This window comes from Nothobranchius furzeri, chromosome 2 (genome assembly GCF_043380555.1).
Source record: "Nothobranchius furzeri strain GRZ-AD chromosome 2, NfurGRZ-RIMD1, whole genome shotgun sequence".
In the NCBI taxonomy this organism is placed as follows: Eukaryota; Metazoa; Chordata; class Actinopteri; order Cyprinodontiformes; family Nothobranchiidae; genus Nothobranchius; species Nothobranchius furzeri.
Genome location: NC_091742.1, coordinates 68,116,959 through 68,132,815, shown reverse-complemented (window position 1 = coordinate 68,132,815; position 15,857 = coordinate 68,116,959). Strand labels below are relative to the sequence as shown.

Genomic DNA, 15,857 nt, shown 5'->3' with positions numbered 1-15,857 from the left:
GTTGTGGTGAAGGTGTGAAATAATATTTTTAAACTACACTTCAAAGCAGATCATGCACAGGGCTTATAGTCTGTATGATATATAGATCGTTTTGTTTGATTTTCATGTTTTTTTTTTTATATTTTGTGATTCCTGTCTTCTTCTTGCTGTGAGACTGGTGGGGTTGGCGCCCTAACACCCCTTATGGACGAGCCGCCACTGGTTAGCAGTATGCTAATATAAGGATGTACTCTAGCTACTCTGGCATTTCCTTACAACAATTAGAGGAGCAGTTGCAGTGAGTTGAGGGGAAGAGGTGTGCCGCTGGCAGATTACACTTTTGATGCTAAAGCTAACTTTAAAGCAAAATAATATCAACTATGTCTGTGAGATTTTTGTATTACAATTGATAATTGGCTTTGTATAGAAAACAGGAAGCCTAGAAATTAAAAGAATTGTCAATATTAAAAAAAACAGAGTTCACAGATTTTGTTTTCACTTTTATTTACAAACTGATGCACAAAGAACAAGTTGTAAAGCACATCCCCACTTTTAACTGTGAAGAAATTGTCTTGCACAGGATTTCTGATGTCAGAGATTCAGCAATAAATTACCATCTTATTGGTGCCTGCAGCTATCCGCCAACTAACAGCTATGCAGTATGCACTTATTCACCAGTCAACATAACACTGACACAGCTTAGCTGTAAGAAAGTGGGAAGAAATTGTATAAATACAGTAAAAATATCCAGAGTCGTAACAATAGACTTTTTATCACAGATCAGCAGAAGCCTTACTAGTTTGATGTTTTTCCCTGCTCTTATCTGGACTAAACAAAGAACGATGCCACATAAAAAAAAATGTTGAGCCATGCATCCTGTCCTAAAGGTGCAGGTCTTCTGAGTTTACAGTTTTGAATGAAATTTATAGGATTTTATAAATCTCGTAATCTGCGTGCATCTTTAAAGAGGAAGGATTGCTTTCAGGACAGCCAACAGAATCAAAGGTCCTTTTCACACCTGGCATTAACATCAGCGCTTCACTCCTCTGATGTGCCTTATCAGCATGAAAAAGACCTTGTTAAGTCTGTTTTCCTTGAGTTTATTCAAACACATCAAATAGATGCAGTTCTGTGCCACATCAGTGTGTACTGCAAATACACAGAAGGATGATAAAATATTACTGGTGTAGCACTTTTGTAAAAAATATTAGGAAGTAGAAAGAAATCATTACCAAAACCTTTCATAGCAAGGAAATTTGAAGAGGGGATGGGGATACTATTACACACGATCCAGATTTGTAGCGACAGCATGAGTGGACTGCTTTTGTAAAAGTGGGTTGAGGGCTTGCCATTTAATTCTGAGTTTTGGACCCTTGGTATGCATTCTAACCTCCATGTTGGAAGTAATAGAGTAATTTGATTACCAACAATAGGGAGCCTAAGTCTCCTCCCTTTCCGGTCGGCTCATGGGTCCCCGGAAAAAGCAAATAATGTAATGCAAGTCAACGGGGCTAAAAGAGCTATTTTCTAATCCGCTTTTAATTCAATTCAATTCAAGTTTATTTATACAGCGCCAAATCACGACAAGAGTCGTCACAAGGCACTTCACATAATAAACATTCCAATACAGATCAATTCATTAAGCCAATCAGAAAAAAGTTTCCTATATAAGGAACTGAGCAAATTGCATCGAGTCACTGACTAGTGTCAGTGACTTTACAGCAGTCCTCATACTAAGCAAGCATGCAGCGACAGAGGAGAGGAAAACTCCCTTTTAACAGGAAGAAACCTCCAGAGGATCCTGGCTCAGTATAAGCAGCCATCCACCATGACTCACAGGGGATCAAGAAGACAGAGCACACACACACACGCACGCACGCACACACGCACGCACGCACGCACGCACACACACACACACACACCAAGTAATGTTTCCATGGTTACATTGTGATTTCTTTGTAAATATTCTATTTGGTGAGAGATAAACTTTATTGTATTTATCCTAGTGAATCTATGATTAAACGGATAAACTAGCAGTAGCACATTCAACGTCAAGGAAAGTAAAATGTTATTATCACGAGAGGGAGAATGTTTAAGTGGTTAGCAACAGTGTGCTAGACGATGGCCCCCTCCATGAGGCTACTACAGCTCAGCAGAACATCATTGTAGCTTCTTCTGGGGAGAAAAACACTTAGAGAGAAAATAAAGTTAACAGCTGAAATTGCAGGAAATAATAGTTAAAGAGCAGATTGTAGAAGAAAGTAGTAGAGTGTGGAAAGTGGTCAGTGTGTCCTTCAGCAGTCTAGGCCTATAGCAGCATAACTACAGAGATAACTCTGGATAACCTAGCCTTTTAGATGGAGGCATGTTGGAGGCAGGGCAAGGGAGAGTCGTCTTTACGGACTGTACACTCCACCTCCCTCTACTCCCCCACTTCTTCAGATCTAGGCTAACATCAGATTTTAACCATAGGCCCTATCAAATAAAAATGTTTTAAGCCTAGTCTTAACAGTAGACGAAGTGTCTGCCTCAAAGACTAAAGTTGGGAGTTGGTTCCACAAGAGAGGAGCCTGATAACTAAAATATCTGCCTCCCATCCCATTTTTAGACATTCTGGGAACCACCAGTAAACCTGCAGTCTGAGAGCGAAGTGCTCGGTTAGGAACATATGAAACAATCAGGTCACTGATGTGTGATGGAGCTTGATTGTTAAGAGCTTTATATGTGAGAAGAAGGATCTTAAAATCTATTCTGAATTTAACAGGCAGCCAATGTAGGGAAGCTAAGACAGGAGAGATATGATCTCTCTTTTTAATTCTCATCAGAACTCTAGCTGCAGCATTTTGGACAAGCTGAAGACTTTTAACTACATTCTACCATACCATACCATGTTTATTTATATAGCACATTTAAAAACAGCATGACAGCTGACCAAAGTGCTGTACAGTAAAAAGGACAAACCCCAAGATAAAAACAGATAAAAGTCATTTAGGAGGTAAGAGGTAAAATCTAAAAAAATTGTAAAAGAAACATACACGAATAAAATACAGAGCCACAATAAAATGTAAAAACACTTTAAACTAGATCCTTGAATAAAAGCTAAATGATAGAAGAAGGCCTTCAGTACTGACTTAAATCGACCCAGTTCTGGGGCCTGTCGAACACTAAGGGGAAGATTCTGTGGACTTCCTGAGAGTAATGAATTACAGTAATCCAGTCTTGATGTAATAAATGCATGAACTAGTTTTTCAGCATCACTCATGGAAAGGATGCAACTAACCTTAGCAATATTCCAAAGGTAGAAAAAGAAAGTCCTACAAACCTGTTTTGCATGGGATTTGAATGACATGTCCTGGTCAAAGAAAACACCAAGGTTCCTTACTTTGTTCTCGGAGATTAATGTAATGCCATTCAGGTCAGGTGATTGACTAAGCAATTTCCTTTTCTGAATTTCAGGTCCAAAAATGAGAACTTCAGTCTTGTCTTGATTTAAAAGCAAAAGGTTTTGAGTGGTCCAATTTTTTATGTCTTCAAGACAAGCCTGTGATCTAACTAACCAATTAGGTTCATCAGGTGTAATGGATAGATATAAAGGAGTATCGTCAGCTTAACAGTGAACGTTTATCCCATGTTGTCTAATGATTTTACCAATTGGGAGCATATATATATATATATATATATATATATATATATATATATATATATATATATATGGGGCGACGGTGGCACAGGAGCTAAGTGTTCGCCCCGTAATCGGCAGGTTGCAGGTTCGAGCCCCGCTCAGTCTGTTGCTGTCTTTGTGTCCTTGGGCAGGACACTTAACCCACGTTGCCTGCTGGTGGTGGTCGGAGGGACCGGTGGCGCCTGTGCTGTCAGTGCGCCCCAGGGCAGCTGTGGCTACATCGTAGCTCATCCCCACCAGTGTGTGAATGTGTGTGTGAATGGGTGAATGACTGATTGTGTTGTAAAGCGCCTTGGGGGTTCTAGGACTCTAGAAGGCGCTATATCAAGTACAGGCCATTTACCATTTGTATATACACAGTATATATATATATATATATATATATATATATATATATATATATATATATATATATATATATATATATATATATATATATATATATATATATATATATATATATTAAAAGCATTGTTCCAAGCACTGAACCCTGTGGTACTCCACAAGTAACCCTGGAGTATGGAGAAGATTTGTCACGTACATTTACAAAATTATGTCTATCAGACAGGTAGGATTTAAACCAGCCTAGCGCTGTTCCTTTGATCCCTACAACATGTTCAAGCCTTGATCCCTACAACATGTTCAAGCCTTTCTAAAAGAGCATTGTAATCAACTATGTCAAAAGCAGCACTGAGATCTAACAAGACTAGAACAGACACAAGATTCTTATCTGAGACCATGAGAATATCTTTTGTAACTTTCACTAATGCAGTTTCAGTGCTGTGACACTCTAAAACCAGACTGAAATTCCTCAAACAGACCATTAGTGTTTAAATGCTCACTTACTTGGTTGGCCACTATTTTCTCAAGGACTTAGGATAAAAATGGAAGGTTTGATATTGGTCTATAATTCATTGGGTCATCTGGATCCAGAGAAGGCTTCTTACGTAAAGGTTTGATTACAGCAACCTTAAAATCCTGTGGTACGTATCAATTTAATAATAATAATAATGCATTGAACTTATATAGCGCTTTTCTAGACACCCAAAGACGCTTTCACACACTCACATTCACACACTGCTAGTGATGGTAAGCTACTTGTAGCCACAGCCGCCCGGGGAGGTCTGACAGAGGCGAGGCTGCCATTTGGCGCCGTCGGCCCCTCTGACCACCACTAACACAGGCAAGTTGGGTGAAGTGTCTTGCCCGAGGACACAACAGCAGGATACCCCTGGCGGGAGCTGGAATAGAACCCATGACCCTCCGATCATGAGGCAACCCGCTCTACCACCTGAGCTACAGCTGCCCCATTTATTAAGGATAGATTAATTATATCTAGAATGGGGGCAGTAACCAAAGGAAAAGCATCTTTAAATAATTTGGTTGGGATTGGATCTAAAATGCAAGTTGAAGGTTTAGATGAAGCTAATATTTTTGATAACTCTGAAAGCTCAACTGGATCAAAACGGTTCAAACACAGATGAGGTTCTACAGTTACCTCAGATGCTGCCTCACTTTCTGAGGAAGAAGAAATCGCATTAGGGAAGATGCTAATGATTTTGTTCCTAATAGAATTAATTTTACTTGTAAAAAATCCTATAAATTTGTTGCTGCTGAGGGCTAAGGGAATAGATGGTTCAGAGCTATGAATCTGTGTAAGTTTGGCAACTGAAAATACATTTTGGATTATTCTTATTCTCTTCAATTAGCGATGAAAAATAAGCAGTTCTAGTTTGTTGAAGCTTATTTTTATAAAGCTCAAGATACAGGCACAAGTGTGTAGATCGCCATGTTCTCTCCAATTTTCTATAGTTTTGTTTTAAAGTTCGTAAATGAGAATTAAACCAGGGAGCCAACTTCCTGTCCCTAATTACCTTTTTTTAAAAGGGGCAACATCATCTAATGCCACACGTAAAGAGGAATTAACATTATGAACTAAGCATCAATTTGTGAAGGGCTAGAAATAAAAATATTGCCCTCTGCTACATGCCTCTGAGATGCTGAAGATAGTGAAGATGGAACAGTTGATTTAAAATATGCAACAGCGTTGTCAGAGACTGACTATAGTGAAATTTACTTTCATGTCTCAAGTACTCAGTTATATAAAACTCAAAGGTTATCCATATTTCTGTCACAGGAGGTTTGAAGAGCAAGCTGCTGACAGGACAGAGTAGTTTATGGTATCTGTTATGTCGTCTGTCTCTCCAGGGCTTTTCTTCTGAATCAGTAGAAAAAGAAACGCACTCTTTTCGAGCCGTCCCAACTGGCATTTGTCCATGAAACCACTAGACCTATTCGTACCTTCCAACTCCACGTTCTAACTTAATCTCCCTGTTTAAGTATTGTTTTTACCCAACAAATGAAAAATGCACACTATTTAAAAGAAAATTATACATGCAGTCTGAAATGTACACCTCTTTTCCATATCCACACGCCCTCCCTCTCCTCTCTTGATGGTGGGGGCTGCAGAGAGACACTGTTTGTCACTCAGCAGCATGACTTCTGGACCCACTAAGCTCCCTGCAGGGCCGAAGTCAAGTCTGGAATAGTGAGGCAGCCATGAAGAATGGGAGCCTTCACACGATGAAAGCAAAGCAGAAAAAAAGAAAGAAAGAAAGCTGTAAAAGAGCTCTTTCAGTCAAGCCAATCCCCAACATTTTGAAAAGCCCGGCTTGCTTGTGGCATTGCATTCACCAGAGGAAAGTGGACAGTAGCTACACCCTCATTCTGAGTGATAGTGTTTTTTTTCTCTTACCTTATGTTTTCTTATTCTTTATCTTTTTTTCACTTGAACATTATAAAAGGAAGCATGTTGGAAGCTGCCACTAAATGGGGGCTATGGAGGGTTTTTATTTGACAAACTGTCACCGTGCTGGTTCTGAAAACATGGTGAATGGGGGTGGGGATGTGTTTGTGTGCAGGAAAAGTGACAGATAAAGAAATTTCCTGAACTGAGGAGACTATTGGATTTTGTATCCATGGCAACAGAGCATAGCACCGCTCATCTCTGCATTGTTATTAGTCATTACCCTCAGAGTCACAGATTATGTTTCAGTCTTGTTTATTTTTCTGCGAAGTTGCAGTTGCAATTTTCCTTTCTGTGGACTCACTCCAGTATCACAATCTCCATTAATCTTTTGTTAGCCAATATCATGCGCACTCGCTGGGAACAATGGGTGTAATACTCAGAGATCTCCCAGATAGGTTCAGTGAACATTTCTTGTAGAGTCACAGTTGTAGCACCAAGTTATGATAACTTCCACAGTACAACGCTAGAATTTGCAAGAGGAGAAACGTTTCCTGGTTGCCTCTGTGACCTTGGGATCCTTAGCTTTTTACAGCAACTGCATTGTCAGGTCATGCTAAATCTTGAACTACTATGTATACAAGGAGGATACCACACTTATATTTGTTTTACTTCTTGTCCTCTTATATACCAGGTTCACTGAGAAACCCTTTTTTACTTATTATTTCTGAAAATAATCAGTCACTCTGAGTTTAACACGCAGGCTGAACATGGAAATAGTTTTTCACACCTATTTCCTGCGTTGTTCAGAGAAGCCCGACAGATCTACATCACACTGTCACCGAACGTTCATGGACTCACCCATCTTGATTCTTGATGGGGAAGTCTGTTGATGGTTTAGCACCCAGGGAACAGCAGAGAACCCTGATGATGATTTCAGATGCTGATATGGTCCAGCATGCAATGCTAATCCAGCATGGGAAGCTGTTAAATGGATGCTAGACCAGCGTCCAGTTAACAGTATTCCATGCTGGACTAGCACACCAGCATCCAAAACTAAACATTTGCTGCTTTTTTTCTGCAGGGACCCTAACCGTTAGCATTAGCAACTACACCACACCATAGAACTCCTTCAGGCTTGTGTCATTTGTGGTAATAAAGCATCAACGTTGGAGAGCAAACGGAGTCAGTGGTAGAGTCACGTTGCTGTTAGCCAGTAAGAGGTGAGATGTCCAAATATCAGGAAATAAGACACCAAATCCTACCATTTGAAGCTACTTTCTCCTCCAGCTAACTTCTATGAACGACTTACAAGATATTCATTCCTACTAGGGCTGGGTGATGTGGCCTGATAAAAAAAACATTTGAGAGATTAAATGTCTCTAACTGCTATTTGGAGAATTTTTGACTGGATGTACTTTAACCCTCTCAGGCTCAAAATCAGTTTTGATAAAAGGACGAACAACTAAATCCTTCAGGGGTACTTCTGAGATTTAAAAAAATGCTCATGAAATATGTATGTGGAGTAACCAGGTAGGTAGGTTTTAACTGTTGCAAATCTGCAACGCCTGCCTCCAGAGGGTTAAAGTGACTTAGAGCAGCAATTCAAAGTTTTCCCCTTTTCAAGAATTATGTAGGATTTTTTTTTTATCCATGAATGTGATAATGTCACCTAGCCTAAAAATCTAGACAGAAGAAGGAGCAAAATATTTTGCTCTGCAGGACCTTCTAGCCACACTTCACAAGACCCTCAGTGGGCCCAAACAGTCATGTGCCTTGCCGATAACAGCACTCTGTTGGTGGGCGGCTCATTTGAAAAAGCTTTGGCATCAACTTTTGACCAAGTAGACTTGGGCTTTTCTTAGAGTCAAGAGCAGATAGAGGTACTTAGGTCCTTTATTTAGACACAGGATGAATGTGTGTTTTCTTCAACAACCCTAACAGTGAGCATGTAACAATGTTCGTTGATCTGTGGGTCATGGCCAGATGATAAGTCTTACGATGTTCTTTGATACAATGTAGCGAATGTATCAAAGTCATTTTCTTTCCTGAGCCCTTCAGAATTGGCGACATTTCTTATGGACAAGTATATTTTTAAAAACTAAACGAAAAATATATTAGATAGATAGATAGATAGATAGATAGATAGATAGATAGATAGATAGATAGATAGATAGATAGATAGATAGATGATAGATAGATAGATAGATAGATAGATAGATAGATAGATAGATAGATAGATAGATAGATAATAGATAGATATGCATAGAAATATTTTCATAGAAGCAGAAAAAACTCCAGATTTCTGTTTTAATTCCCTTTAAAACCAGTTATTAAGTCAGACAACACATGGACGTCTCTGACTACAGTAGATGACCTTTAAACGCTATAACAGTGGTAGCAGTGTGCTGGTTTTAGGGTTTGTGGCCTAGGTTTTTCTGGGTCACTTGGCCTTGCTTTAGAAAACATAGATCAATTAATGTCACACAAACACTATGTTTAGCCACCTATTTATAAGAGTCTACTTTAATCATATTTCTTAATATTCCCTACAGTTCAGGCTAGAGTCCAATAAACTTCCTATCATTTTGATTGAATCCTTTGATTTTTAGTCCACCGTTGGTGAGGATTTTGTGTTTAAAAAAAAACTCCAGTAGACATGGGTTGAAGCACTATTCCTTGCTCAGAAATTATATACCTGTTCAGGTTCCACCAGCAGGCTATTATTTACATACTACACACGCATGCTAGGACAAACCCTTGGGAGGAGCTGAGCCACTGGTAAGTGACACTATTCCCAGCAGGCACATCCCACTGGATGATGGAGAGGATACTATTTGGGTTACATTCATCCCTGTTTTCACAGCACAGACAGACAGTAACTATGATGAGTAAGGAAGGACAGCCAAGGTTAATTGCATATTTTGTGATATTACTCAAAAGCATGTTGCGGTTCATGCCAGGAGCGATGGGTTCACGATGAATCTGTTTGGATGGTAAAGCACAAGCGGAGAGAAAACAGACCACATTAACTCCAGAGAATCTCGCCCAGCCTTATTGTGGCGTAGTGCGACATAAGGTGCATGCGCTGAATGTCAACTCCCACCACACAAGCTGGAATCTTTCTCCCAGCCTTTTTAAATGTGACAAATTTGCCAGGACCCCTGATTCATGCACCCTCTCTGCAACTGTTCCCCATCTCTGTGCAGCTCATAAATCCCCAGGCCTACTGAGGGTGAATTAGTCACATGACTCCTTGCAGTGGGCCACTACCCCTTAGCGCAACAGTCTGCCCTGCCTGACAGTATTTCATGAGTCAAAGACCAGCTCTGGAGGCATATAGGTAGATTTATGCATTTTAATTGGATTGGCTTCATGGCCTCATGCTGAGAGTTGTTCTTTGAGGTAGAAAGGATTGACACTCTGCTCACTTTCCTCTCACATATTTCAGAGACCTCTTTCAGGAAATTTTGGATTCAGACACCGGATGTTAGTGTAATTAAAAGCTTATGATATTGTATTGGGTTTTGATGATATGGCCGATGCAAGACCTATTGCCAAATTTGTTCTTTCTTGTCGCACCTTTCAAGCACCCAGAAACTTTCTTTTAAGTTGGGCTCCAGTAAGTCAGGGGTAAAGTAAATCGAAGACATGTATGCATTAGAAACAAGCAAAATACGTGGATGGAAAAGGGCATAATGCAAATCAAATATACCTCATCTTGCTAAGTAATGTGGATTCTGTGCTGCTGTTATGACATAGAGAGGGAATTTCAAAGTAAATTACATGTGTCCACTTCAGAGACCCTTACACGAATCCCCATCATTGGGTTTGGTGCTATAAAGATAGTTGCTGGAGCTGTGCAGATCACATCATTTGCTATCCTGCCCAGACGAAGCCTCTAGTAAAAGGAACCTTTTCAGTAGAAGCATTGCGGCTGCATCGCTAAGGCATTATCCCGCTCTTAGAACAGAAAAATCATTCCAGAGTAAATCCATCACCTAGGTGTAGATACACTCCCCACATTTATCCCTCCATTTCTACTGCTTTGCTTCTTTTTCTCTCATTCTCTTTTTGCCGTCTCTGCCTCTGACCTCTCTTCAATCGAAGGTGAGATGGTGATGGATAGAGGCTGCAGCCACTGCACAGCTCAAGAGAACTTAGGGACCCCTTTAGAGTAGTGAGTACCACCCACTGCATCAGTATCTCTGGACTGAAAGCAAACTAATGGGTCACATGCACCAAACAAACACCACAAAAGCATCCAAACTCAAACACTGACATCTGTTGCCACCTACTGTTCAGGCACCCATCTGGGGGCTTAAATCAGGCTTACTTTGATACAGACTTGCACGTATACACACAGATGTCTGCTCTATACAACATATTGCCACCAACCATCCACCCCTCCAACGTATACACAACGGCTCATCAGGCAGGAAAATCAAAAGACCACTCTCCCCAGACTCAAGGAGCACTGCTGCTGTTATTGTACCAGAGCCCGTTAATGATCAGCATCTGTTCCCTACTCTTCTAGCGTTAGCTCAGCTCCCACCAAACAAGGCTTTTGTGCTGTGCATTTACTGTTGCTTTTTGCCAGGTAGTAACACAGCTGACAGCGGTTGAAATATGATATAGAGAGAGGTGTTTTTTTTAAAGGAACATATTAGCAATGTTTTTTTTTTTCTTCAATGTATGCAAATATTTTCTTGGCTTTGTCCTACCCTGCAGCTCAGACTCATACATTACTCCCTAGGTTCTAAAAAACTGTAAGCACAGCCTTTAGTTTGTGGTGCTCCGAGTTTAAAAACACAGTGCAATGCTTACACACTAAGGGGGGTGGGGGGGTGGGGGTGTTATAATACCTAACTGACGTGATACCAATCACCCAAAAATAGTCACTGCCTCATTAGTGATACTCAGAGTGGAACCAGTTATTAATACATGTAATAATAAACAAGATAATTAGATGTAATGCCTAAAAATGTCACATTCATAGCAGTTTGTGAAATATTGTTGCCATTAATATGTACATTACAGTGGCTAGTAACACAACTAGCCCCACAGTGATTAGCCATTAGCTTGTCAGTACAAACAGGAGTTATCACTGCTTCTTTAAAGTGTTTTCTCAAAGATTAATCTGTAAAATCCTTTTCATGGAAACCCCTCTATAAATATCTAACGTATCATTTGACTTGGATGCAAAAATGATAAACCATTATCAAAGTTGTTCTAACCCTAATACAGTATCTAAATGAATAAGAATTGTTTTCTAAATGTAAAACTTTTTTAATTTAAAAAATATTATTTTGAATTATGTCATTTGAATAAAGCCAATTCATTTAAATATTAATTTCATAAAATAAATGCAGCATTTGTACAATGATTGTACAAAATGCAAATGAATATTGTCTGCAAGTAAAATTGTTTTCCGGTACATATCAAACAAAACCGGGCCCATTTTTCTGCCCTGTGGGGCTCCAGTCTATAAACATTAATAAAGTTCTAAGTTAATTCATTATTTATTTTACACTAATAATTAGTGGTGGGCAGTATGACATTATCCTGGATTACAACAAGTTGACAGTCTACACAAGCAAAGAGATCCTTGATGGACCTCTACAGTCATGCTTCTTTATCAGATTGAGAACCATGACCATACTTTAAAATTAAGTAACTTAAATAACATCATCACCTTACTTGTGATGTAAAGATAAGAAGCTGAATGGTTGAGTGAAACTACATAATTCAAAAGAATAAAAAAAATATTATTGAAGAACAATAAAAAAAGATGTAGATGATCTTTGTGCTAAGTTAATAATCATGCTGCTGGCTGTGTTAAAGGTCTTTATGAGACTTGCTAGCATCTTTTTCAGGAACGTAATCAGTTGTGTACTTATTTCACTCCCAGTGAAAGTAAACCCAGTGCACTTAAATTACAGGAGTCTTTACTGATCTTGATTTTTTTTCTTTTATTTATTTATTTTTATTTTTTGGACAAATGAGTTTGACAATTCTGGTTTTATTCCCAGAATCAAAGTTCTATATTTTGTTTATTGATCATTTGGATTTCTGGAAACAATTTAAATTTAGACCATTTTCAATAAAGCATGTTCAAGAACATGTACACTTTGTACAATGTATCCAAAAACATTAAAAAGGTAAATATATTTGTAATGAAACATAATATTTTGCAAATGTACTTGTATTTTTATTTTATTTTTTTACATTTTAAGGTTTAGTGTTTACAATCTACCTAAATGATTGCTCTAAATGGAAAAATAAAACTTTTCATGAGCTTTGTGGATCAGACTGTTTCACAGTCTCACCTACTCCCCTATTCACACAATAGTGGTGTTTTTATTAAATAACTAACTACATCTAATTCTGGGAGATAAATAAATATTTGAACCCACAGCAGAATGGAAAGTACTTCTTGAATCAACAGGAATGAACACTTAGAAATAAGTTTCCGGTATATATTTTAGTCAGGAAAATGTAAGTCATTTACATGGAGGAGGCGGGGCTAATTCTGCAGCCAGCCACAGGACGGACCTGTTTAGTTTCATCGTTGCATTCTGCATTAGCTGCAGACAGTTAGATTTTTCTGTCTCACTGTTTTTAGACATGGGAATGCTCCTGCACTCATTCATTTAAATTAAACCTTGGATCAAATATTAATTTCTTTAATGCCTGGAGGTTTGTGTTGCTTGAGTTGTTACAGTGAGATCAAAGCCAAGTAAGCCTGTTATTCTGTGATTTCTGCCAATGTTGACTAAATATTTTCATTTCCTGCCTCATAAGGGCACCTGTTCTCCATAAAATGATGCAAATTCCCATTCATTGTTGGTGCAGAATTACGGTTATTTCTTATTTTTCTCAGTGAGCTACAGCTTTATTGTCAGCAGAGGGCCTCTAGGAGCCAAGAAAGGGACTGTGATTGGTAAATTACAATCTGAAAAGAGAGAATTTATCTAAAATCAACAATGAAAGATATTACCCATGGTACATTTTGATTGGATTCGTGTTGTGCTGGCCTTAGACACCTGTGGCCCTTTGGGCTGCTCACTTTGTTTCACTTTGTTTCCAGACCAAAATAAAACAGCAGGGGGGCATTTTAAATTGATTCACACTGACTAATTTATGATTCATATCTGCCACCTGTGGCTCGGTGTAGTGGTTTATTGGAGGGTTGTGTGTCTGCACTTTACTGCCAGAAAACAAGAGTGGAAATAAAAACTTTGGGTTTATTTTCATTTTATAGTTTTTTTTTTATTATTATTATTATTCACAAAATAGCTTGTGTTGTTTTGTTGACCTCACACCAGAATTTATCTATGTGAAATGTATCCAGACACTGTTTCCTCAAGTAAATCCTTAAGTCTTGTTCTGACAAGAATAACAATTTTCCTTTTTCCCCTTTCTGTACTGTTGTTGAGCACATTCTCTCATCATTTCTGTTGCAGAATTCAGACCCAGTTCACGACATGCTTTTGGATGTCATTACCTGGGTCGGCATCCTCCTTTCTCTGGTGTGCCTGCTCGTCAGCATCTTCACCTTCTGCTTTTTCCGCGGCCTCCAGAGCGATCGCAACACCATCCATAAGAACCTGTGTATCAGCCTGTTCATAGCCGAATCCCTGTTCTTGGTGGGGATCAATCGGGGAGACCAGCCGGTAAGAACAATGTAACAAACACCCAAAAAGGCTTTGAAAGCACCACTATGTTTAAATGATAGATAGATCAGGGATTCCCAAAGTGTGCCGCTAGGGGGTGCGCGAGGTGAAAAGTGTAATGGCTGCAGAGCTCAGAGAAGTCTGTCATGTGTCACCATTAGCATAGCCAGAAACTCATTTGTGGGTGGGCCTAAGAAAACGTAAGTGGGCCCAATAAATGTAATTGAAAACAAGTATATTTTTGCGCGCGCATGTGTGTGTCCTCCACATGTGCCCTAGCTTCATAATAACAATGCGCCGAGCTTCAGCACTCTGGCCTGCGCACGCCGATATGGTCCGTATTTTATCCTTTTAACGATGTTGGAGGAATCTGAATGTGGTGAGTCATTCTGGCAGATTGTAATTAACACCTGTCTCATGCAGGTGTTCTGACATTGTAAACCTCACACACAGAACATTGTGGATGTAACTAAATAAATCAAGAAATGATTCCCATTCAGGCTATTAACAGTGCGCTGAAGATCTGAAGTTCAGAGTGCGTCTGTCAGAGGTCAGACGCTTTCCGGCTGAACCACGGCTCACGGGTGCACAAGTGAGCACATATGGGCTGGGCAGAAGGAATTTTACAACATTGGTTTAAATAGCGCCAATAACGAGACGCGGTGACTGGAGCGGCTCATGGAGCTGTGCCGCGCGCGCACGCACACACGCACAAACACACACACAGATTCAATAAGAGCGCACGCTGCGCAAACTCCGGCGCCCCAGAAATGAGTGCTGCCTCCTCTGTGATAAAAACTTTTAAGAGGTTTTATGACATTTTTCATTCAAGGTCAAATTAAGATATTAGCTTCTATTTTGGGATGACGTATTAAAGTCGGGTCCGCTCCAGCAGTGACTCCGAACCTGACTACAACTCATGTTACTGCAGCATTTGTTATTCCAGTCCGCATGGCAGCGGATCGCAGATTCAGCCACACCATAAAACAGCAATAAGTCGGTCTGAGGCAAAAGTGAACCTCATGGCTATATCTTTTCCATCTTTTTCCCTATTGACATTTGATTACGCACAAGTAGGTGATCAGCTCAGGTTTACGCAGAGCAGAAGGAAGGAGAGCGCTCTGGCCGCACAGGTTAAACGTTCCTACTTTAAGAAAACCGTTAAATTGCATTGTTTATGTGCTACCTGGGCACTCTAAATATTTATTTAAAATTAAATCAAAGGAAATTGTAATGGTATCGAATGTTTATTATTACTATTTAAAAAATGAAAGTGATGGGGGAAAAAGGTCGATCATATTTTTTAACCCTGTCTGTTTAGCTTGACGTCTGATTATATATATATATATATATATATATATATATATATATATATATATATATATATATATATATATATATATATATATATATACATAGCCGTGCCCTGATGTGGGGGCTGGGGGTGCGTAGACATGGTCGGAACATAGAAGGGTGTGCTGGCTAAATAAGTTTGGGAACCACAGAGAGAGAGAGAGAGAGAGAGAGAGAGAGAGAGAGAGAGAGAGAGAGAGAGAGAGAGAGAGAGAGAGAGAGAGAGAGAGAGAGAGAGAGAGAGAGAGAGAGAGAGAGAGAGAGAGAGAGAGAGAGAGAGAGAGAGAGAGAGAGAGAGAGAGAGAGAGAGAGAGAGAGAGAGAGAGAGAGAGAGAGAGAGAGAGAGAGAGAGAGAGAGAGAGAGAGAGAGAGAGAGAGAGAGAGAGAGAGAGAGAGAGAGCACAAATATAAACCGTCACAC

At 39.5% G+C, this 15,857-nt stretch overlaps 1 protein-coding gene across 19 annotated transcripts in view; it reads left to right on the top strand.

The window, feature by feature from the left end:
• Nucleotides 1–15,857, top strand: part of LOC107377409 (adhesion G protein-coupled receptor L3) — a 410,636-nt gene that overhangs the window by 349,549 nt on the left and 45,230 nt on the right. For all 19 annotated transcript variants that reach the window (XM_070547650.1, XM_070547654.1, XM_070547651.1 and 16 more), the window contains one exon: nucleotides 13,874–14,083. In XM_070547650.1, coding sequence (XP_070403751.1) covers nucleotides 13,874–14,083 — 210 coding nt within the window. The remainder of the gene's footprint in view (nucleotides 1–13,873; nucleotides 14,084–15,857) is intronic.